The 25,460-nt window shown below is 35.6% G+C and overlaps 1 protein-coding gene across 3 annotated transcripts in view; it reads right to left on the bottom strand.

Annotated features, from left to right (window-relative positions):
- Positions 1-305: 305 nt before the first annotated feature.
- ITGB8 (integrin subunit beta 8) overlaps positions 306-25,460 on the bottom strand; it is a 77,477-nt gene continuing 52,322 nt past the window's right edge. For 2 of the 3 annotated variants that reach the window (XM_084897116.1, XM_084897117.1), the window contains exons 7-14: positions 22,281-22,376; positions 19,793-19,882; positions 15,718-15,852; positions 13,822-14,227; positions 9,454-9,679; positions 6,667-6,773; positions 3,485-3,648; positions 306-3,370 (exon numbers count right to left, since the gene is read on the bottom strand). In XM_084897116.1, the coding sequence (XP_084753242.1) occupies positions 3,248-3,370; positions 3,485-3,648; positions 6,667-6,773; positions 9,454-9,679; positions 13,822-14,227; positions 15,718-15,852; positions 19,793-19,882; positions 22,281-22,376 (1,347 nt within the window). In that variant the 3' untranslated portion in view covers positions 306-3,247. The remainder of the gene's footprint in view (positions 3,371-3,484; positions 3,649-6,666; positions 6,774-9,453; positions 9,680-13,821; positions 14,228-15,717; positions 15,853-19,792; positions 19,883-22,280; positions 22,377-25,460) is intronic. The other variant, XM_084897118.1, reaches the window with a different exon arrangement.

Genomic DNA, 25,460 nt, shown 5'->3' with positions numbered 1-25,460 from the left:
AATAAACATTATTTCATTACATCTGGTTATTTTTCATAATTGGGCTTATTGAGTTTGAGGGCAATCCCTTAGAAAACTGAGTGGGGGGAAAAATAGGAGTAAGAAAAGGAAGTAAAAGGCACTGAATCTAATTTGCTATATCAGGTACCCGGAATAAATAATTCTATAGAGAAACATTTCCATAGTCCCTCATAAAAATATATCAATGTCTCATGGAAGCCATAAGAATATCTTCAATGGAGATTAGGAAATATTAATAAATATTTGGAATTTATTCTTTTTTTAATTTAAGTTCTTTATTGTTTAATGTATTACATTGGAATTTATTCTTTAGTGAAGGATTATGTCTAATGCAGTAATTTTAATAATGATTTAAAAAAATTTGCCTGAAGACAAAAAAATCCATTTTGTTTATTTTAATTTTTAAAATATTGATTAACTAAAACTGCTTTGAACATTTAGGACATAATCAGATTTTTAGTGAATTTCTGAGTCTTGCAGAGAATATGTATGATTTCATATACGTTAAGAAATTTTAAAAAAGATATCAAATGCTTAAAAACCCATGTACACTGCAGTGTGAAGATTTCCCCAGAGAAATCAAATGCATACAGTTATGTTGTAGTGTTATGTCTGGCACATTGCTAAGTTATTACATGGCACATATAATTTAAATGTAAGTCGTTTAGGGCACAGAAATGTTGTCGTACCAAAAGTATTCAAGTTCCCAACTTTGTTAATCATTAAAAATGTCATTACTTATGTTTGATATCAGTGAATCTTAAAAGGCTCCTGTGGTCATAATGAAAATAGGCTCTATATACAAATATTATTTAATCTAAGAATACCCTGTTTTCCCTTACCTTTTAATTCTAATTAGTCAAATATTAATTCTCTTCTCACAAACCATTATACATGAACATACCAATTATTCAAGTAAAATATAAGTTCAATAACCTTTAAGAATTAGATCATTAAGTGGAAAAAAAGAAAGAACGCACATAACAGTCATCATCTAGCTTTGAACAGCGTATCAGGAAGTTTGTCTCTCCCTATGATAACAGCTTCAGTTTGTTATAAATTAGTGCATACTAGTGAGAGTGTAAAAATATAAACTCTGGACTTTCAGGATTTCACTATATTTTGCTCTTTTGGATAATTATTCCACATGAAAATTAGTTTATGAACATCATAATGTTCATTTTTAAATTGTCAGCATTTTAATAAATGGAATTTTCCCACTTTTTCCTTTTGGGACTGTCAGGTATCAATTTATTTTCCTTTTAAAAAGGATGCTACATGTGACAAACTGCAAAATGTGATTTTTATGTTATCCTTGGTGGTCAAGGGTATCTTAAATAAGTGAGTCACAGTACTGAATTATGTCAGTGTCTCCAATCTCTCATGTGGGGAAGGAAATACAGTTCAACTTTGAGTCATAGTTGTTTGGCTATGGGGACTGCTAATGGAGTTGCCCTATTTGTTGGCTCCAGAGCAACTTATGCATTAAAATGCACTTTTGGGTAGAATGTGGGGTACAGACTTTAGTCTTCATTGAAATGCAAATATCTAGCACTTTGATTAACTCAGGTGCTGAAAGACAGTAAATCTGGGATGTTAATTATAAAAAGACATTGTTGTCATAGGCAAAGCTCTGACTACTGGATGTCTTGCCAGTTAAATGAGAATAAATCTGTAGGGCTGTGGTAATTGTGAAGAAGTTTCCATTCTTCTGTATCAATCTCGGGGTGAGCAGTGCATAGTTCTAGGGGGTGCTGTTCACACAGGCGAAGGCATAAATGGATTTCACACCTGTACTCAACTCTTAGAAGTTGATTGGCAGGAAATATTGGAACTAGTCATGGCCAATTCAGTCTGAATGACTCTTTCTGCCTTGCTTTGCAATTTTCTCATGCTCATATACTTAAGACTTCAGTAAATCTCATTTAAAAACACTTGCCAATTGTATATTTTAAAGACTCAAGAGGTAGCATGATAATTGTGCAATGAACACTAGCCTGGCAATAAGATAGAAATTGTCTTCAAATGCTGCCACTTACTGGGATGGTTTTTGAGACATCACTTAAACATGATTCCCTGACTAACTAAAACGATGAATTAGCTTATTTCTTAGATATTGTTTATCTTCCTCCAATTGCATACTTTTAGAATTCTAATCAGTGGGGTTGAGGTGATACTATATTATATGGTCTAATATAACTTTTAATTTTAAAAAATGCTAATATCTACTTAGAGTAAATATCTGAGAAATCTCAGTCAAAAGTCTGGAACTTTGCTTGAGGCAGAGTTTCTAAATATCTTCTGAATTTTAACCGGATGATTAGACAAATGAAATGGTGAAATAGTTTGTCCAGTTAACCAGGTAAGAAGATATCAGACTCCACATCTTCAAACAATGAAGCTGTTCAAATTTTGATGTTACTTTACAGTGTCCCTTATTAAACATTCAGCTTTTTAAAACAGTATTTTAATAAAGTGACATTGTATTATTAAGTTTTATGGCAGTAGTAACTTAGCACTTATTTAATCCAGTCATCTGTGATATATATAAACTTATCCTGTAAGAAAGAAAACCAAACCATAAAGGCAAAGAGGAGAGAATGTTGGAATTAGTATCCATCTTGTAAAGAGAAGAAAACAAACACACATACATAAAACTACAGTTTCAAAAGCAGTAACCCCCAAGATTAATGTTTTATCTGTTCACCTCCTAAGTGAAACACTAATTTACTCATCTAGTTATTCTTGTAGATTCACTGCCAAATGTTGAAGTGTTTGGCAACATTAGAATAAATGCCTGATTATTATTTTTCATTTGCATGTTCCATGCAGGGATTACTGTGCTCTTGCAGCAACACAATGCCAAAACTATCTCAAAAGCATTGCTTCTCCCTGGGAAGCTTAGGAATGGCCAGGTACCTGTAAAGTGTAATCAGTGCTCTTCAGATGATCTACATTCTACGCTGATCTAAATAAGTTATATATTACAGTAAAGTGCTACAATGACACTAGTCTCAAACAGTAGTAAGACACATTTTTTCTCTGAAAAAGTCAGCAGCAATGTGAGTCACATGATGATGAGGATGCTTCAGTCTCCATTCCAGTGAAAACCAGCAACTAGCATGATCTAGAACAATTTGTCTCCTCCTGTGACTTCTAAAACTATAATTTTAGGAGCAATTATTAAAAATCCAGTTTCCAATAAAGTACTTTTAAAAAAATCCTTTTAGAAGTTGCACCTGAAAGTTTCATGAGCATTTAATTTGCTGATATCCATTTTTATTTCTTCAGGCTTCTCTCGTCGGTAGGTCACTGCTCTTGTGCAAACACTTTGCAGAATTGACTTGTCCTTAATGGAGAAGAAATATTAGCATTAATTAAGGACCTAAATATTGGAAGTAGACGATGACATATTGATAGTAATGCTTTTTTTTTTTTTTTTTTTTTTTAAGAATTCACTGACCTTTTTTGAGGCTGACACCCTGTAATCTGCTGAGGACTTCATTTTATTACTATTCCATTGTAATATCACCTGTCTAATGATAAGGACTTTAAGCAACCCAATCAAGAACGTAACTATGAAAATGATAAAAAATATCCTCATGTAGCTTGGACTAGAGAAGCATTCTGTAATGAAGCAAACAAATAAATTGATTAAAAATGTGAAGGAGTAGGTAAAAAGATTCCAACAAGTAAACAGAGTTTACCATCTCAATTAATAGGAGCAGAGATATTTGCAAATTTACATTTTGAAAACAGAGGACTACCATTACTGTAAATTCAAAGAAGACTCTGGAACTTTTATTACACCTTTATTAAAATATTTTTAACATAAAACTCTCCTTTGTAGAATAGCCACAATTAAGTATTTAATAAGAGTATTTATTTACAACTTGCTTGATTCTTAGTAGTATTAACTGGAATATGTCTAAATCCTTTAACCAAATATAATTGTATCCATGATAGAGAGAGGGTCAGTTTTTGTGATGTGTTTTTGTGATGTGTTCCCATGATCACAAGTGGGAACTGGGATTTAAAAAATTATTTAACTGCACCCCCCCATTAGTTTATGTTCTCCTTGTTTTGTTCCTCTTCATTTGATGCAAACCAGTAATGGAAATTAAAGTAAACATCTGCAGAAGCTAAAATCAGTACTACTCTAACAGATGAAAAAATATTTCCTTTGAAATTGCAATGTCACTTCTCATAATTATTACACATAGATTCTCCAGGAAATAAATATTACACATAGATTCTCCAGGGGTGTCCAGTTGAGGACAATACACAAAATCTCTTTCCTCAATGTTTCTTTCTCTTTCTCTTTCTTTCTTTCTTTCTTTCTTTCTTTCTTTCTTTCTTTCTTTCTTTCTTTCTTTCTTTCTTTCTTTCTTTCTCTTTCTTTCTTCTCTCTCTCTCTCTCTCTCTCTCTCTCTCTCTCTCTCTCTCTCTCTCTCTCTCTTAACCAAGTTTTGCATCTAAATATTCCACTTGTAGTTTTTTAAGATTAAATAATTGCTAGCTGGAAAAGGATATGCTGCATTCAGAGGAGGAGCATGCTAGGTCTCTGTTTTAGCACTAGACTTTTGGCAAACTCTAGCTGGAAAGTCTACAGACTCTGTGGCTGCCAGAGGTATTATCCAAATCTAAGAGGAACGTGGTTGCACAATATGTCAGTATTCCACAGAATTTACCAGCTGTTCCAGACTAAAAAAATTACCTCCTGGCCTAAAGAGGCATGTGTTTCTTGCCTATTCTTTGCACTTTGGGGACTTCACCTAAACATCTAAAGATCTCCCTGAGAGGGAGGGATTTTTGGGAGGGGACCTGCCAAGACTTAGAAAAGCAATCACCCACCAGTGGGTGATCTGTGTCTGAATTCCCAGGGATTACCAAGCGTGCTCTTGAATAAGCCAAGAGCTCAATAACAAGAGCAAGTGCTCCTCTCCAAATGGGAAGAGAGAGTGCAGTTTTCTTTTGGTGAATGATAAGATTTCCTTGAAAGAAAGGTTAAAGAGAGGCTGGAGGACCACTAATTGGAATAGAAGCACCAAACACAAAATGCAAGTTTTCCTGTTTTACACACGGAGAATCCAGGATGCTCTGTTCAAAGATGATGCTCTTGGAGTCCTTCACAGCGACCTTAAAGTTTGTGACATGCATGCCTTTTATCCTGACAGATTGTCATTTCCCCTAGCTGATTCAGAGCTATTCAGTCAGCTAATATCCTTATAAGGGGCATGTGGCTTGATCCCACTTACTGGTTTCTCGCCTAGTAGAAGCTTAGCCAGAAAGACCAAAGAACACTCTTAAAGTGTGATTGAATGAATAGATAATAGAGGTGGTTAACACATGCCCTTTTTCTCTCCTTTCACAAGAGTTGTGAAGGGGAGGGGATTTCCCTAGCTACCCATACATTTTACAAATGTTTATAATGGGTTAGGATAGATGACATTTTCGGGGCCTAAATCTGCATGCATTTTTTAAATGTCATTTTGGATCAGCAAACATTCAGCCATGGCCATGACTATCATCTTGGTTTAGGTCAAGTAAGGGCTTTTTCTAAGGAGCTTTAATGGAATACTTTTTGTAACCACACTTAGGTCACGGTAGGTCTGTTTACTTAACATAATAAATGACATGTTGACAGTAAGGGCTCCATTTATTAGAAAAGGCACTTAGCTTTTGGGAGTGATTGCTACAGCCCCAGCTGGCAGCACATGGGCTCTTTTCAGAGCCAAATTCAGTATGGGCTAAAATCAGTATGGATGGGAGGGAAGAAGGATATTTTGTGCTCTCTCTGTAAGAGCTGGGATAATTCTTACAGATTGGAGAGATTATTGCTAATCTCTCCAACCTGTAAGAGAGATTATAGTGGCAGTTAAGAATGTTTTCAGTGAAGTCATAATTTCATTATGTGTCATCTTTTAATTTACATAATTCTTTCATGTTCACTGGCTCATTTAGTCTTACACTACTCTGAGATTGGTATTCCATTTTATAAATGAAAAAATTGAGGCACAGGGAAGTATTATAAGAGACTGATATTTCTTAACTACTATGTCAAGGGACATGGCTTAAGCTTAGGTCTTCAGACTGAAAGTTCCATACCCTTTCCATTGTGTCACCTTTATAATCATTCACACTAACTTTTATTTATATAATGAAAAATATTTGCAAGGAATAGTCCCTTTGAATTTATGCACTTTAGAAAAGCATATCTTGCTACTTAGAATTTTTTGGCTTCATCCGAAATGTGAAAATGTTGATTTGACATGAGGAAGGTTATAACTGGAAACAAGTTTGGTTTATGAAAAATAATTATGGCTCCATAAGTATTGTCTTTAAGGGTGAAATGAACTCCACATAGGAAACCCCTTGGTTCACTGAGGCCTCTCTAGAAAATATGTTTGGTGTACTTTCATGGAGGTGCACAGGTTGGGAACTTACCTGTGTAGTTGAGAAGGGGGATCTAACACTTCAGCCAACTATGGCAGAAACACTCAGCTAATTTTATTGAGTACCATCTCTGAGATATTGAAAACATTGAAGCAGCTAGTCCATTCTTTAGGATGGTTGATTATGGACCCTTTTGAGGAACATGACTCAATACTTTCTCAGTGCTTTGATTACTAAGCTTTGTCTTACCTGATGTTTGGTCCACATAATGCTGTTCCATGAAAGCACATGAGGATTTACACCGATTAAGTATAGCTTGAGACAGATTGTGGGGGTGAAGACATTGCATACAATTCCTGAAGGGGAAACAGAAGTGAAAACATAATCTTTAAAAGGTTGTAGCCTGTAGTATTTTCTACAAGAAATAAATTAGAATAGAATACTGCTTTAGGATAGCAGCCTTGTAAAACTAGGAAAGAAACCTATGACACTTATTTGTAATTTTGGCTGAATTTAATACCATGACAAAGTTACCTTCTAACCACTTAAAATAGTTTAATAACATATAAAATCAAAATAATGATTCTTCTGCCTATTTTTTTTTCTAGGATTTTTAGGGTCCTACATGTAAGCCTTTAATCCATTTTGTGCTTATTCTCTTATATGGTGTGAGAAGGGGGCCTAGCTCCATTTTTTTACATGTATTTGTCCAGTTTTCCCAGCACTATTTATTGAGTAGACTGTATTTACCTCATTGTATACTCTTGCCTCCGTTGTCATATATTAATTGACTACATAAGTATGTGTTTATTTTTGGGCTCTTTATTCTGTTCCACTGTTCTATGTGTCTGTTTTTATGTTAATACCATGCTGTTTTGATTACTACAGCCTTGTAATATAGTTTGATATCAAGTAGCATGATACCTCCAAACATGTTCTTCTTTCTCAAGATTTCTGTGGCAACTTGGGATCTTTTGTGGTTTCATGTAAACTTTTAGATCAGGGGTCTTCAAACTACGGCCCGCGGGCCACATGCAGCCCCCAGGGGAGTCTGATCCTGCCCGCCAGGTTTTTTGGGCAGTGAGCGCAGCCAAGGTGTTACAGTAGGAATTAGTAGTTCATATAGTCTGGCCCTCCAGCTCTCTGAGGGACCGTGATCTGGCCCCCACTTTAAAAAGTTTGAGGACCCCTGTTTTAGATTATTGGTTCTTGTTCTGTGAAAAACGAACTTTGGTATTTTGATAGGAATCACATTGAATCTGTATATTGCTTTGGGTAATATGGACATTTTAATGATGTTAATTGTTCCTATCCACGAGCAGGGTATATACTTCCATTTATTTGTATCTTCTTCAGTTTCTTTCTGGAGTGTCTTACAATTTTCTGAATACAGGTCTTTTATCTTCTTGGTTAAATTTATCCCTAGGTATTTTATTTTTTGATGCAATTGTAAATGGGGCTTTTTTTTTTTTTTTTTTTTTTTTTAGTTTCCCTGTCTGACAGTTCATTATTGGTATAAAAATACTATGGATTTCTGACCTAGCAGGTATTATGATAAGTGAAATAAATTGGTCAGAGAAAGACAAATACCATATGATTTAACTTACATGTGGCATCTAAAGAACAAAACAAATGAACTAACAAAATAGAAGCAGACCCAAGGATACAGAGAACAGACTGATAGTTGCTAGAGAGGATAGGTGTTGCGGGATTAGGTGAAAAAAATGAAGGGGTTAAGAAGTACAAATTAGTCATGACAAAATAATTATGGGGATATTAAATACAGCCTAGGGTTATAGTTAATAATATTATAATATCTGTATGTTGCCAGGTGAGTGCTGGAAATAACAGGGGGGAACATTTTGTAAAGTATATGATTGCCTAACCACTGAAACCAATACAAAACAATATTAAATGTAAACTGTAATTGAAAAATATTTATAAAATGACTTTTCCATCTTGAGAAGAAAATCTATAGGAAATGAATACTCTCAACACACACACACACACACACATACACAAACACACACACACACTACATAAATGTTTTAGAAGATGAATATTAAGACACTAATAGAAAAGTTTAGCAATCAATGCACAGTTCAAATTTTTGTTTAATTCATTAGAATTAATTCCATCATTATATTTAGGAAATGCATTTCTAAGAGACATAATTTGCTATCCATTCTTTAATAAAAAATTTTACTTGTACTATTAATCCAAAAAAGAGAAGGTTATAAAAATTTGAATAAAACAAATTGGAAGGCACAGTAATGTTTAGAGTAGTGGCTTTGAGCAGGGCTTAAACTGTTATTGGGAAATTAATTATTGGCACAAAACAATAATGCTATCTTCATTTAACATATCACCTTTTATTTATCCATCATTTGTTTCTTTAGTGCTTCATAACCACCATCATTCAGTGATACTATCTAACATTTTTTCTATGATTACAGTGTATAAGTACAAAGTTTTTTAAAAATATGAGTTATCTAATTTAATTCTTTCACAGAACTATAGCAAGGTATTATTATTATCCTCATTTCTGAATATTGATAGAGGAATATTGATAGAGAATATCCTCAAAAAATTCACAGAGAATTTCAACAACTTGCCCTAGATCAAACAGCTAATTAATAGTAAGCTGGGAAGCAAACAACCCCTAAATCATCACATTATAAACCTTAAACTTGCATAAAGTTATAGGCCAATTATATATCTAAAAAACTGGTGGGGAAACCAATGAACCATTATGAATACTGAATATTATTATTAAAAAAAGCAAACCTTATTCTCAAAATTGAAGACAGTGAATGCTTGTTAAATTCTGATACTCCACAGCTACCTAGTGGCCAAAAATTGGAATCTAATCTTAAAATCCCCAAATCCCCCACTCAGTTCTCTTTTAGGATGATGATAATTAATTTGGAGGAGGAGATGCTGCACTTCTAGGGTTATGAAAGGCAGAATAAGAAGGACAAGCATAGCTGTAATGGAGTACTGCTTTATGCATGTTTGGAGTCAGAGAACACTTACCAGTTTTCATTGCACCCTATGTGACACGTGGGGCAGTGTTCACAGAAGCGGCCAATGCTCCTGGGGTCAGTGCACTCACACTTGCCACATACACACGTGCCTCTTCCACTGCACACCTGGCCCTTGGGATTGACACAGTGTTGGGCTGATGTTGATGGGCACTGGCACCGATCTCCTTCCCAGCCGCTGAAGCACCGGCATCTGCCTGCTTCACATTCTCCGTGCCCTGCAACAGACACCAAAGGATCTCAGTTATTGGGGCCACCGACTTTGGGAAGCATTTCCAAATGTGAATTCCCTTCCCATTTCCATGGAAACACCCTGAGAGTGAGGTGAGTGCAAACAACATCATTTTCTACTTGTCTGACATAAACAATGCCAGGATACAGTGTCTATTTCTAAAGCTGTTCTAGTGTAATCTGATGCTGTTGTTTTGTGCTGACAATTGTGAAGTCTGCCCAACTGCTTGAAAGTCACTGTATATTCAGTTTTAAATTAAAAACACAAATATAACTAAGCTATGAAGACTGAAGTAATGTTAACTGCCTGATTTGAAAAGAGGGGTATTTGATTAATAGCTTCCATAATTTATTCTCTTGTCTCTCCTTATTGCTAAGGACCTGGAATCACTCTGAAGGTTCCTGAGGCAAACCATCTAGTGCTTCATTTCTGCAAGTTTAAAGATAAGATTTCTAGAGAAGCCAAACTAATCGTTTCAAGTCTTCAGGACATTAGTTGTCAGGGAACATCAAAAGTACTCTGTGCACTATTATTACGGGGTATTGAGAGAAAGCAAGGTGGTAGATGTGTATGTTTGTTGGGATTGAGGCATTTATGCCAACAAATAAGTTGAGAAAAAACACGAGTAATATGTAGTTAATGCATTTTAGACTGCAGAAGTATCCAAGATTTAATATGCTGATGTGAACTAGAAGTCTTCAAGAGGGGGTACATTTTATAGGATTATGTAGTGTTTCTTGGGCTAATTTATCCACAGGATCCTCCCTCCCTCCCTCCCTCTCTCTCCCTCCCTGTCTCTCCCTCCCTCCCTGCCTTCTTCCCTGTCTCCTTCCCTCTATTGCAGAACACCTCACAAGGTAACTGTTACATAGGGTGTACTTTTGGATTGGCTCACTTTGCTAAGCTTAAAACTGATGAGATTCAGGCCAAACAAATGCTTGCCAGACCCTGTTCCCTGTAAGCAGGCTGCACCACTAATCCTAAGCAGCCGACCTGTGAACATGTGTTTTTATTCTCAAGGGAGACCAGTGAAGAAAATGCTTGTCAGTCTACAGTTTGCACTTACAATTTATATACAAATAATTCAAAGCAGACTCTTAGTTGCCTGTGTGTCAGTAGTATCATAGTCATATAGAAGAGCGTCAGTACATTAATTTTTGATATCTACATATATAAAGAGGTAATATGCAAATTAGCCAGGACACCTTAAAGCATCACCACTGGCTCAGGAGGAGGCTGCATCATGACTGGCTCAGGAGGAACTGCATGTGCAGATGGGTGGGAGGGGACTGTGTGCTGCTCCAAGCCCCACTGGCCGTGGGGAGGCTGGGGCTGGGGCTGGGCCAGAGCAGAGACACAACACCAGGGGCGGGGGCATGCTCTGAGTGGTCAAAGTGCAGAGCATGCCCCCACCCCAGCAGACACACACCAGGGGGGCCTCTGCGCGTGAGCTGCAGAGGAAACACCTTTTCTGAAGGTCATTGGCTAAGCTCCCTGTACATCGCCACTCACAATGTTCTTGGTAACTTGGATAATAAGAATCCAAGAAGGTGATGTAAGGTTTTTCCACCTCACTCCTGGAGGGAAAAACTAAGGTCCGCTGCTGGAAGGGCTAAGAAATGTCATATTCTGCCCTAGCCAGCTGGGCTCAGTGGATAGAGCCTCAGCCTGCCGACCACAGGGTCCGGGTTCGTTTCTGGTCAAGGGCATGTACTTAGGTTGCAGGCTCCTCCCTGGCCGGGGTCCAGGTCAGGACTCATGCAGGAGGCAACCAATCGAAGTGTCCCTCTCACATTCATGTTTCTCTCTGTCTTTCCCTATCTCTTCCCGGCTCTCTAAAAAAAAATATCAATGGAAACATATTCCCAGGTGAGGATAAAAAAAAAAAAAAAAAAAAAAAAAAAAAGGTCATATCCTATGAAAGACACATTTTGAAAATGCCTAAAGAAAATTGTCAGTTTTTCATGGTGAAGAGACTGGAGTCTGTTGATGAAAACACCTTGGCAGCTGCAACGGCCAGTGGTGGCAGCATCAGTGGGGTGGTGGGGGTGGCACCTTCCCCTGATCAGCCCAGTCACCTCCTGTAGAGGGAAGCCAGACTGCAGTTTAAGCCATCAATAGGACATCTCCTGAGAGCTCCTGGACTGTGATAGGGGGCAGGCTGGACTAAGGGACCCTCCCCCCCCCACACTCCAGAGTACAAATTTCATGTATCGGGCCTCTAGTCTATATATATAAAAGGCTAATAGGTTAAGTGTTCATCCAGGTAATGATATCACTCAGCAACTAGCCTCCTTGCAGTTTCTTCAGACAAGGCTTTATAGCCAGGTGAAACATTTCACACTTTAACCAAATGTATGTGAAGCATTTTCCCATCCCTCATCTCATTTGATGCTCACAAAAGTATTAGAGTAGGTAGGTAGGAGAGTTGGTAGGATCCTATTTTCATTGGCCAGAAAATGGAGATGTAGAAAGCTTAGAAACTCGACCTGACGGAAAAGAAGTAAGAACTGGTGAACCTTGAAAATGACTTCAGGTTTTCTCACTGTGCAGAATATATACAAACTCTGCTTCAGTTAAATATTTTACCCTTTGTTCTCCCTGTGTGATCTATAACAATAATCTGCTTTGTGTTGATACTTAGTGCTGTGTTGCTCACAATTACCTGAAAGAGAAGTTGGGGTGCTTCACTGGCCTGGAAAAAGTTTAGCTACATCAGAAAGCAGGTCTAATTAATCAAGTTTATTCTCTCTCTACATAAAACGCTAAGTTGACTCATGCATGTACTATACATATAAAGCTCTCGCTTGCGCCGATCACATACATGTGTTTTGATCTGTCATTGTTGATTGTGAATTTGGTTGACACTTCTATTATAGAGAAAGGGCAAATAGCCATATTAAAATATTCTTCAAATTAATTTCCTTTCAATGTACACAAATTCGTGCACCGGGACATTATTTTTATTATAAACAGAGGCTGGGATTTTTCAATGCATTTCAAATTTCTTTGATATATCAACAGCTGTGGAAAAGAATCTCAGATTCTTTCTCTTCCCTCTCCCAAACAGGATTAGTTCAAAAAAATTAGCAGATAATTACTGTTTTGTTCTAAAGTCATCTATAATCCATTTTACCTATGATAGCAGGTTGAGCTGAATACATGTTTAAAATATAAAATATTTTGTGTATATAAAAGAATAAAAAAGCCATATGCCATCACATATTTTTGTGATATAGGACAAAATTTTAGCTTACACACACAAAAAAATTATTTTGTATAGCTTTTTTACTTTCCATATGCTTATTGCAATGAAATATTTATCAATAATTTAATTAATATTTGTTTACAAAAATGCAAAGGCATTTTAACAATAAGTGGATTTAGTGCATTGTCACAGAAAAATTAATTCATTGAAAAAAATGATTTGTATTAATTTTTAAATGCTGCAGATTTTCTGGACTCTAACCTCCAGATGGCAGTAAACTGAATTAGCCAGCAAGTGCTTAGGTTTCTGTTTTTAAATTTGGTCTGTGGGGGCCTCTGGGACTAATCTTCTAGATTACTAATGAAACCACTATTTTCTTGAAAAATGCCATCTCTTGACAATTTTGTGTCTGGTATTGTTACAAAAATAGACTGGAGAGTTTTAAATAACTGCAACTTCCTAATATCACCTATAATAATGCATTAAGCATTTTCCAATGAATAAAAAGTGTATTTTTAAAGTTCACTATCCTCTGAGCAAGCTGGAGGGAGTGACCACTTATGAGAATGAATCAGATCCTTCTAGAATACCCTGATTATAACAAGCTTGTAAGACATCATCTGTAATTTTCTTTCTGGCATATATCTTCGCAAGGGCAAGGCATACTTGAGAATAATAACTCATTTTTATTTTTTATTTTTAACTACTTACTGCATACAATTATTTCAAATATAAAAATCAGAATCATGTGATATAAATTTGTTGTTATGCCTTAATTTCACGGACTCTGAAACTTTAAAAATTAAATTCAGATTCAAGGTTAATAATTATAAAGCTGTGATTTAAAGATACTTAAACATATATGCTAATTTTATAGTGACTAGTGAAAACTGCATGTATATTTGTATATTTATACTCACCGGCACATAGATTTCCTTGGTGATATGGACAAGAGAAATCATCCTTTTCACAGTATTTTCCATATACTTTTCCAAGCTTAGTTTTATGACACAAACATCTCCCACAAATACAAACTCCTCGACCACTGCAAAAAGGTTGATCCTTGTGTGACTTGCAACTCTCAGAAGGGACTTGATCGTCATCAAAATCACATTTATTCTCATCACATTGGAAACACTTGGAGTCTAGGAAAGTTTCATCTACACACTTTCTTTTAGGTCCTCTGATTTCATCACACTGACAGCTGCAGTTTCTGTGTATATGAATTTTAGTGGTTTCATTGAAACCAATAGGTTTGATTATTGCATAGCTTTTTCCTCCTGTGACGTCACAGTTTTTCATTATAACTGTTACATTGAAAAGAACCTAAATTTTGGGCAAGGGAGGAGAAAAATATATGTCTTGATTATTTTTATTACCAATATTACATCTGTTAATGACATTTTGAATCAATATTCCATATTACAGAAATTAATATTTATAAATTACTCATTCATTCTTTCATACATAGATGTAACATCTCTCTTTAATTTTACTTGTTTCCCAATTAATGAACTAGAGCAATGGTTCTCAATCTTTCTAATGCCGCGACCCTTTAATACAGTTCCTGAGGTTGTGGTGACCTCCCAACCATAAAATTATTTTTGTTGCTGCTTCATGACTGTAATTTTGCTGCTGTCAATGAATCATAATGTAAATATCTGTGTTTTCTGATGGTCTTAGGTGACCCTGCTAGTAGTTCTCAAATTTACCAAAAGGAAAAAAATATATTCACACTAAAGAGAAAGGAAGATTCTCTTTTATTCAGTATTAGGATCTTAGGTCTTCTATCTCTTTGAATAACTCATATTCTTTTTCTCTATATAATGGCATTAAAATAATTAATAACATCATACAGCATTAGAAATGGAAGCAAAGGGAATTATAAATCTTCTAGTACAAGCTATTCACTTAAATATGAGGCAACTGATGGCTCAAGAGGTAAAGGACTCACTGGAAATCACTTCATCCAAGAATAATTCCCTTTAAAAGCATGTTTTGGTGTGTTTACTCTCTGTTATGGTGGTCACTGGAGAATATCTCCTCTGATCCTGTTTCCTGATCCTACCTTAAAAGGGGGCCTCTCTTTCCCACATTTCATCCTTTTTAATTAAATGATGGCACTGCTTTTTTATTGTTCTAACAAATTTCCCTACCTCCTCCTACATCATTATGAGTGTACCAGAGGCCTGATGCATGAAAATTCATGCAAGAGTAGGCCTTCCTTCCCCTGGCTGCTGGCACCGGCTTTCCTCCGGCCCTGGCTTCATCAGGAAGGACTTCCGGAATGGCGTCCGGAAGACGTGTAGTCTAATTAGCATATCACCCTTTTATTACTATAGGTTGGGACAACCCCAAAGTGAAAGAGTTTGGAATTCTTAGTCTTTATCAGCTGTTCCATAATTCCCATTCTTTTCTGTGGCTTATTCACCTTCAGTTTCACATTTGCTCTGAGAATTTTCAGATTTAAAACCAAAAATATTAATGTCATCATCATAAATGCAGATACTACTAATTTGAGGAGATGTGATTTTCTAATATTTAACGGCTGGGAAACCTCGATTTAAAGATATTATCATTGAATAAGTATTTAATATAATATATGCTTATATTTAACTTGAGAGTTTGAGAGAACCGTCAATGAAATTAAAACAAGCAGGAACTTTGCAAAGAGACAATAAAAGTTACTTTGAAATCTAAATAAGATCCTTGGGGTCAGAGGTTAGTAAGGTTTTCAGGATGTTTTGATTTTCTGTGAGGAAGCACACCAAACAGCTTAGTTTACTTGAAATAGGAAAAAACGCGCACCCACATACTTCATCATTGCTCGTTACGTTTCTGCATCCTTCTGTGCCTGGCCTTCTGGTCCCATCTGGACAGATCGCGGTAATGTTTAAATAGATGCCTTTTATCTGATTTTCCACCTGAACTTTCACTTCTGAAATAAGTTTCTGCAGAGACATCATTTAAAATTTTTTTACTATAGCATTATCAAATATAAGCAACTAACTGTTTTATTGTCATTCTAGATTTAACTTAAAGATTCTGTCTCTATTAAAGGATGAATAAAAACATCATTTCCACATAATAACCCAATTATATTTGAAATCTGTAAGAACTACTGAAGATTAAACTAACTGCATTTAATTGCTCTATTTTAAATATATATTGATGCATTTCTTGCATTTTGATAACTTCAAAGATAAGATAAATCTTACTCAGCCTGTTACAAAAATAGTAATTTAATCCAATAATATTTATATTATATAATAAAATTTAAATAAAACATTGAGAACACATACCATCAGAGAGGGTAAATCTTTAAAAAAATATAAATATATTTTATTGATTTTTTTTTTTTTTACAGAGAGGAAGGGAGAGGGATAGAGAATTAGAAACATCAATGAGAGAGAAACATCGATCAGCTGCCTCCTGCACACTCCCCACTGGGTATGTGCCAGCAACCAAGGTACATGCCCTTGATCGGAATCGAACCTGAGACCCCAGGGTCTGCAGGCCAATGCTTTATCCACTGAGCTAAACTGGTCAGGGTAAAAAGGGTAAATCTTGACAGCTTAAAATATGAAACATATTTCTGACCTTTACAGCTGTCAAGAAACATTTCAGTTTCAAATACTTGAGATTATCATGAAGGCTAAAACGCCTTATTAGTACAAAATTGAAAGACAATTTTTGGAAGGCAATTTCTATACAATAGGCAAAAGAATTACCTTCCTAATATGGTCCTATACTAGTCAATTCTCCATGAATGGTCTAGGATTTTTGCCAAGTTCCTGAGGCTTGCTTGTGTCAATCAAATCTGTCCATTTCTTAATACTGAGCTAGATTCCCTTACTGAGCAGAAAACCATCCACTCATTTATGCAAACTTTCAAAAATCATTTATGTAATGCCATTTATGTAGATCATGTGTCAAGCACACATTTCTTCCATTAAAATCTCTGAGTTCCAAAAATTCTAGCTACATTAAATATATACTATAGATCTGTGTGTATTTTCATTTTATAAAACTAAGAGTTTACACATGCAAAAATCCTTAACATATACTTGTAAACAAAAGGAAGGATAAAGATGACATATAGAACTAAGGACAGAGAGTGAGTAGATGGATATGAAGAAAATAAAATAGTTTCCACTGTCTACTAATTATTTACTTGAGTAATTTTTCTTCTTTAATTGTATAATCAATAAAAACATGTATACTAATTATAATTAATCATGGAATTATGATAGTAACTATTTAAAACAGATACTTCCTCAAATTAGTAAATTTTATTTTGGGTTAGGTAAGATTTTATGAGCCACATTTTTTTTTTTTTTTAATCTCCCAAAGAGCTCATACATTATAATCACTTAATTGAACAATTTTGGCAAACCAACAGAAACTTCTAATAGTATACAAATGGGGTTGATATGGTGATGGTTTGACAGATCAGAAGGAAATGCCTCATATTCTGAGTGCCCTTCTGAAATTCCGCTTCTCTTAAAACCTTGAGCTATTATACCAATGTTTTCAAGTAGGGTATTGAAGACAAATATCTAAAATGTTGACCAGTTTTGGCATTTAGAAGTTAAGCTTCAAACACAGTCTTAAGCTTCACTTTTAATGACAGAAAGGCACAGAGGTAGAATTTATTTTTTGTAATGTATAATTGTTATATTCTATATATTTTCCCTTCATTTCAGCTAAATTACTATTGTTTTTAGAGTTATGATTTAAAAAAATATTCTTTAATGATTTTTTTTACAGAGAGGAAGGGAGAAGCACAGAGAGTTAGAAACATCTATGAGAAAGAAACATCCATCAGCTGCCTCCTGCACACCCCTTACTGGGGATGTGCCTGCAACCAAGGTACATGCCCTTGACCAGAATTGAACCTGGGACCCTTCAATCCGCAGACCTACACTCTATCCACTGAGCCAAATCAGTTAGGGCTAAAGTTATGATTTTTATGTCATTTTAATTCTATTGCTGGTGTTGATGTAAAAGATAAAAAATAAAATGTAATTACATTCACCATGTACTAAATTTGTATGTACTTTTTTAAATTCTTAAAAATGAAGTGCAAAAGTGAAAAGTTAGAATGAAAATATTTTTATTCTTTTTTCCATCAATGAATTGTGAGTTGTTTCTGTTGGACTGTGGAAACAAAATGAAATTTCAGAAGAATTTTGAAAATATAGATATATAAAATAATAACAGAATCTCAACTTAAGGAGATTACTTAGAGTAAGTTTTTGTTCGATTTACTAGTATTTTTCCATTGTTTAAGGTTAATCAGAACTGCAATTAGCTTAAGGCTTCACATTCCTACCCTATGCAAATAAGAAACCTAAAACCAAATGCTGCTGTTTCCTTTTCATTGGTGCAGTCTGATATCCAGGCAAGTGTGTCAATTTATATTAGTTGTTTGGGGTAATAAATGGGTTCATATTATAAAAATTAAGATGGCTTCTAATACTCTGAATTCCTTCCTTATTTTGATTATTCTTGAGAACAAACTATGGATGGGAATGAATTGTACACACAGTTGATTTTCTTTGATAAGAAGCTCCGCCAGTCCTAATGTTCATTGGTAACAGTGAGAAAGAAATAGAATTAAAAATACACTTCCTTACTTTAATGTATTTTCAGATATACAAACAACTTTTTGGTAAAAAAAAAAAAAAAAACAACTCACAGGATTTATTTTCCTTTAAAAACTTTTTTCACAAGATTAATTTTTCTTTTTAAAAAAAGGAAGTTTAAACAAGTCCTTCATTTTCTCTCCTTTCTCTTTCCCATCTGTACCTGAGTTGAAGGCAGATGTTGCATGGAGAAAATGAGAAGACTGGGATTTCTCACAATGCTTGGGCTACTATTTCCGCTATTCAACTCTACTGTGTCAGAAAGGGAATCAGAGAAATTTGGGAAGTGAGACTTAATTAATGGTCCTTAAATTTAAGGTATAATAAAGCACATCTTTGGATGCTATGTAAAATGAAAACAAAAAAACAAAACAAAATGGGTGGAATCACTTGGTGCCTGGGGTTAAGGAAGACCTGGATTCTATTCCTGCTTCTTCTGCTTGTTAGTTGTTTGACCTTTGGTTAATTTGCTTAGCTTCTTTGGGGGTCTATAAATGTGTAATGGGAATACTAATCCCTGCCTTATAGGTCAGGTGTGCAGATTAAATGAGGTCACATGTGGAAAGTAACTGGTTCTTAGTGGAATTAAAATAACAGTCACTATTATAACAACATCCTAATAGAGAATTATTTTCAGGAATAACATAGGTTGACAGAGCAGATGTTTCTTTATATCTTAGCATTTGGCATCCACTCTTCACAGGCTGGGGACAGCATACAACTGTCAATAAAATAGAATATCTCTTAAGGTGATCCTTTTGTTCAAACTAGTTTCATAAAACTGCTAAAATAATTGATTGGACAATCAAGTGATTGATTCAGGAAACCCTCTTAGTAATCTCTCTATCCCCGGTTTTCATTTTATTTGACAGGTTGCCACTTCATATACCAGTGTGGGTTTCTTACTTTATCTTTATGATATAGGAAAATGTGAAATTTCTTGGTAATAAAGTACATTCTATAGTCCTGATTTGGTGACTCACTGAATGTTTGATTTGGAAGGAAATTTAGATTGCCTGCAGCCCAACCTGGGTTTATTGTCAGTGAGACGCACTGAGGCACATACCTGTGACTTTCCCCACAAGGTTCCATAGCTCATCAGTGGGAGAGCCAGGGCTGAATTAGGTTCTCAATTTTAAATGTAATGCTCTTCCTACCACACCTTTCAAGATGATACGGCACTAGTTTGTACCTTGTCATAGAAAGTGGGGTTAAAAATAATTTGGAATATATATGTACATACCTGATAGGCTTCTACTACCAAATTATTAAGGTTTGCAGCCTTGGATTCTATTTCACCAGCAATGGTACCAGGCAACAGGGGCAGAAGATCCTGGAATATATACCAATAAAATTTATTAATGACAATCATATGCAATGGTTTAGCAATCAACACGTAGTAAAAATTCTTGTAGTTACCAGTGAGTGGTGATATTACATGAATAAAAAAAAATGAGAAAAGAAAATGGTGTGTATATTATATGTGTATATGCAAGAATGTGTGTGCATGTACAAATTACATGTTGACCTAAAACCCAATCAAAGTACAGACCAGCATTTCTCAAAGTGTATTCCATGGTACATAGTTTCAAGAGATTTTAAACATGAAAGGGTCCTAAGGGAAGATAAGTTTGCCAAATTCTACACATGGTTTCTTTCACTTAGACTCGAGACTAAAAATATACACTTGAAAATTGAAGGTTCAGAGAAGTCTTGCAATTCAGAAATGAGTTAGCATTATTTAGTGCAGCATTTCCTATGATTTCTTTAAAAGAATACACACACACACACACACACACACACACACATATATATATATATATATATATATATATATATATATATATATTTAAGAGAGGAAGGGTGAGGGATAGACAGAAACATCAATAATGAGAAAGAATCATTGATCAGCTGCCTTCTGCATGTCCCCTTCAGGGGATTGAGCCCTCAACCCAGTCATGTGCCCTGACCAGGAATAGAACTATGACCTCCTGATTCATATTGTAGTTTGACACTAAATCTCTGAACCACACCACCCAGGCTCCCACCATTTCTTTAACTACAAAATTTTTTTCTTATGTAACAGATATAAACATTTTGTAGAATGACTGTTTCATGGAATGAGCTTTATCATATGTTGGCCCAGACTGGAGAAAAAAATAATAGTAGGGGAAGCCTCATTTGGTAGGTGTTCTTGATGGATCTTCTTAATTACTGAGTAATTATGGAGAAGACTGTAGGTATTCCTGGTGAGAAAAAGAATTAGCAAAGCCTTAAGCAGGGGTCTTCAAACTACGGCCCGCGGGCCACATGCGGCCCGCAGAGGAGTCTGATCGGGCCCGCCAGGTTTTTTGGGCAGTGAGCGCAGCCGAGGTGTTACAGTAGGAATTAGTAGTTCATATAGTCCGGCCCTCCAGCTCTGAGGGATCATGATCTGGCCCCCACTTTAAAAAGTTTGAGGACCCCTGCTTAAGGGTTTATCTGAATTAGAGATAAAATAAGAAGAGAGAAGAAAACAGTCTGATTAGAGTGAAGGATGCATAACTAACCTACTAGGAACCAGATTATGGAAAGTTTTGAAATCCATTTATACACTAATTTTTATCATTCATAAGTATTAAGTTCTTGCTGTATGCCAGCCACTATGTAGTCACTATCAACTTGGAATTGTAGGTAATAGGAAAAATGTATTACCTGTACATTTTTAAAATCCATTTGTAAAACCTTTGTTGAGCACCTATTGTGTACCACATTGGAAATGCTAAATTGCTAGGCCACTTACTTTCCATTCTTAAAGATCCCACTGGTGAATAAATGACAATTTCACAAAACAATGTCCACATGAAACAAAATAATGAATGCACAGACCCTAATGGGAGGGATAACCTGGAATCATTTGAGGGTTGCGGAAGGTTGACAGGGACTGCTTCCTGGAGGAGGTGACATATGAGCTGTATCTTAAAGGATGAGTAAGATTTAGTCAAGTAACAAGGGAGAAGGGCTTCCATTCTTGGGGGATGTTGGAGAGCCGATTTCAGCCTGATCCCGGAGGCCAGGCTGAGGGACCCCACTGGAGCACAGATTTGTGTACTGGGCCTCTAGTCCACACTAATAAAAGAAAAAGATGCAAATTGATCATACCTTCGTGACACCCACCAGCCAATCAGGAGTATGCAAATCAACCCAACAAATATGGCGGGCTAATTTGCATACGCAGGCACTGAATTGGGGGGGGCAGGGTGGAATGCTTGCTTCATCACTATGGTGATGACTCAGGTGTTCTGCACTGCCCCAGTAGCTGTGGGCCTCTGGGCAGCGAGGAAAGACAGAAAGGTGGCTCCGGGCCAGAGCAAAGGCAGAAAGGCAGCTCCAGGTGGAGGGAAGGTGGTGCCAGCAGCCAGAGGAAGGAAGGCCCATTCTTGCACGAATCTTCGTGCATCAGGCCTCTAGTCTGTTATAAGGATCTTTCCATGGACTAGCACATAAGCAGGACCCTGGATGTAAAGGTGTAGCTGGAGTGTGAACTATTTTTTACAATATTGTCACAGGTAGCACCACACTAAGTATCAGTGCCCACACTTGATTCTAGTTGCTATACAGAAAATTTATACTTCATGCTAACTTAAGACACTGTGTAGTATACATTAGTTCTTACCTGGGATTCGAAGAAGTATTCCAGTTTCAACTACCAAAGCAAACATTTTAATTTTTGTATTTGGGAATGAACATACCTTATACCAATGGAACTGTTTTCCTTGAACTGCAAAGATGACATTAATGTTGTTGTCTATTAACTTTTCTGAGAGTTGGCCTAGCGAGGGATGTTCCTGTTAATGGACAATGAAATAAAGAAGGGAGTGACCTTTAGTAGCTTGATCCCATACATATCCAAACATTTTTTAGGAGGGAAACCACATGACTGACATAAAAATGGTTTTTGTTGGGAAGGGTTATGGTTTTACTGGAGACATTTAAATGGTTTAAAAAATAAGATCAACATCAATGTATTAAAGAATGTTTTATAGACAAAAGCTCCATGAAAGTAAATAGCATTTGTCTAAAGAAAAGGGATGAATTCAACATAATACACAAAGTATTAAGTGCCTCTTTAGATAACATTGTGATCAAAGTGATATAACTGAAAGATAATTTAATATTCAGACAGATATATTAGTGATAATCACATTCTGAGGAAAAATTCAATAAAAAGTGTTTAAAGGCAAATATGTGCATATGCATACACATATATACACTAAGATATATACATATATATCTGTATATATATAAAACATATATATATATATATATATTTGATATATAACATGATATAGTACAAATTCTGTTTAAAAGCAGAAAACTCTGTACTCAAATTCCAAGTTGACACTTTATGATAAAAGTTCTATCTTAGGTCCATCTTTCTAACATGTGAATGGTATCTGATTCTATTATTGCTGTCAAGATGAAAAATATAACAATAGTATGTGAACTATTTAGTGTAGCTTCTTTCATAGAGTAGGTACTCAAACTAATAGCAATTATCATGATTTTACTTCCCTCTGTGGGTTACAGATCTCTCAACATATTATTCTACTTAAATCTGTTTTACTTTGATAAATAAAACGTACATAGAGCCAACTTGACATTCCTGTAGTAGTGAGAAAGCTTGGGATGAGTAAAAGGGGAATAAAATTTATTTTAGCATATATGAGAAATCTGACAACTTGGAAATTTCTATATCTAGTGATATTGTTAAATATTGTACTTGATATTTTTTTTCCTGTAAATGCTCTTCTAGAAATTAAACTCATAATCTCAAATAACAACTTCACACCACACACCTCTCAGAGAGGTGATGTCAAACTTTACCTGAAGTGTCCTCACCTGCCCATTGGTGCCTATTGCATTAGCCATGGATCATGTGACTGAGCCTAATTAGTATCATGTGGCTCAAGTTCAAGTTACTATGTAGTTTTTATTCCCCCGCTAGCCTCCAATTCTAATTGTGTTTGTTTAAGGGAAACTTTTGTTAAACAGTCTTGATTAACATTTCTGTATTTTGACAAATAAGTGAACTTAGTAAAAAACTAATTTTGTTAATTTTGCTTATAGCCTAAGTTCTATAACCCATATATTAAATGTATATACAAAGTCATAGAAGATAGCCTTATGCTTAAAATACTATCACTAACATGAGCCATTGCTATGATCTGAATATTTGTGTCTCCCTCCCCAAATTTATGTTTTGAAATCCTAACCCTCAAGGAGATGGTATTGGGAAGAGGGCCTTTGGGATACGATTATGTCATGAAGGTGGAGCCCTCATGAATGGAGTAGTTCCCTTATAAAAGAGGGCCAGTAGAAAAAGCTCTCTTGCCCTTTTCACCATGCGAGGTTACAGCTAGAAGTGTCGCCTATGAAACACATAGTAGACTTTCACCAGACCCTGAATATGTCAGTGCCTTGTTCCTGGACTAACCACTCCTCAGAACTATAAATTTCTGTTGTTAATAAGCCCCTCAGCCCTAACCGGTTTGGCTCAGTGGATAGAGTGTTGGCCTGCAGACGAATGGTTTGATTCCGGTCAAGGGCATGTACCTTGGTTGCAGGCAGATCCCCATTAGGGGGTGTGCAGGAGGCAGCTGATTGATGTTTCTCTCTCATTGATGTTTATAACTCTCTATCCCTCTCACTTTCTCTCTGTAAAAATTCAATAAAATATTTTAAAAAAACACAAAAGTTTATGGGTTTTTGTTACAGCAGCCCAAATGGACTAAAATAACCATAACACATATGCTTTTTTTTGTATATAATTTATAATTGCTGTGATAGAAGCAAATCAAATTTTCATGAACTGCATTTAAATGTGATATGAAGCCAATTCATGAAGAAGTTAAAAAAGCATTAGCACATGGATTTCCATAAGAACAATTTTGCCCAGAGCAATTCGTAAAATATAAATTTAAGGTAATGGAAAAATAATTCCTCAAATATAAATTCTATCAGATAAATTCTTTTAAAAAATATATATTTTATTGATTTTTTACAGAGAGGAAGAGAGAGGGATAGAGAGTTAGAAACATCGATGAGATAGAATCATTGATCAGCTGCCTCCTGCACACCCCCCACTGGGGTTGAGCCAGCAACCAAGGTACATGCCCTTGCCTGGAATCGAACCTGGGACCCTTCCGTCCGCAGGCTGCCGCTCTTACCACTGAGCCAAACCGGTTTTGGCTCTACCAGATAAATTCTTATTCCTTGTTTCTAATAATATGTATACTCTTAAAATAGATGCATGACAGTTTGCATAATGCTAGTAAATTAAAGACAACAAGTAAAGGAAAGTTAAGTCTAGCTGTATTCGGAGTATTTCTAAATGGCAGCAACTACTTTTCAAATATTTTTGCTTTGACAAAAAAATAATCACAATTTGCCAACCATTCCCCTTCTTAATTTTTTAAAACCATTCATATTTTAAGGAAAATTAAATCCATATGTTTTTTTTTTTTTAAAACTAGCTTATACTAAACTCAGTCCAGCATATAAGCAGCTTTTGAAGCCTTCTTAATCTCTTTCCCCTTCCAAAAACAGGAAGTCCCGTTGACCAAAAGTACACAAAATTAAAATCAAGAAACTTCTAGTTTGGTCAAAAGCTCATTAAAAAAAGGTCAACTGGACTTTTAAACTTAGAAGAACACATTTATTTTGAACCCTAGAAATAAATCTGTTTTAAAAGAAAATTCCAAGTACCTTGATGCAGATTTGTTAAAATTACAAATGCTTAACAGATGTCTAAATAAACCACTGTTGACAGGAGAGTTGTGGATTAATGGCCATGGTTGAAACCCCTGCCCCTTTCCTCCATGAAGCACATTATCTTTTAAGTATTTTATCTTTTATGTCTAGTATTTCAC

The sequence above is a fragment of the Pipistrellus hanaki genome, assembly GCF_964339955.1.
Source record: "Pipistrellus hanaki genome assembly, chromosome: 10".
Lineage (NCBI taxonomy): Eukaryota > Metazoa > Chordata > Mammalia > Chiroptera > Vespertilionidae > Pipistrellus > Pipistrellus hanaki.
Note: the sequence above shows the minus strand (reverse complement) of the source record. Positions and strands in the feature narration are given on the sequence as shown.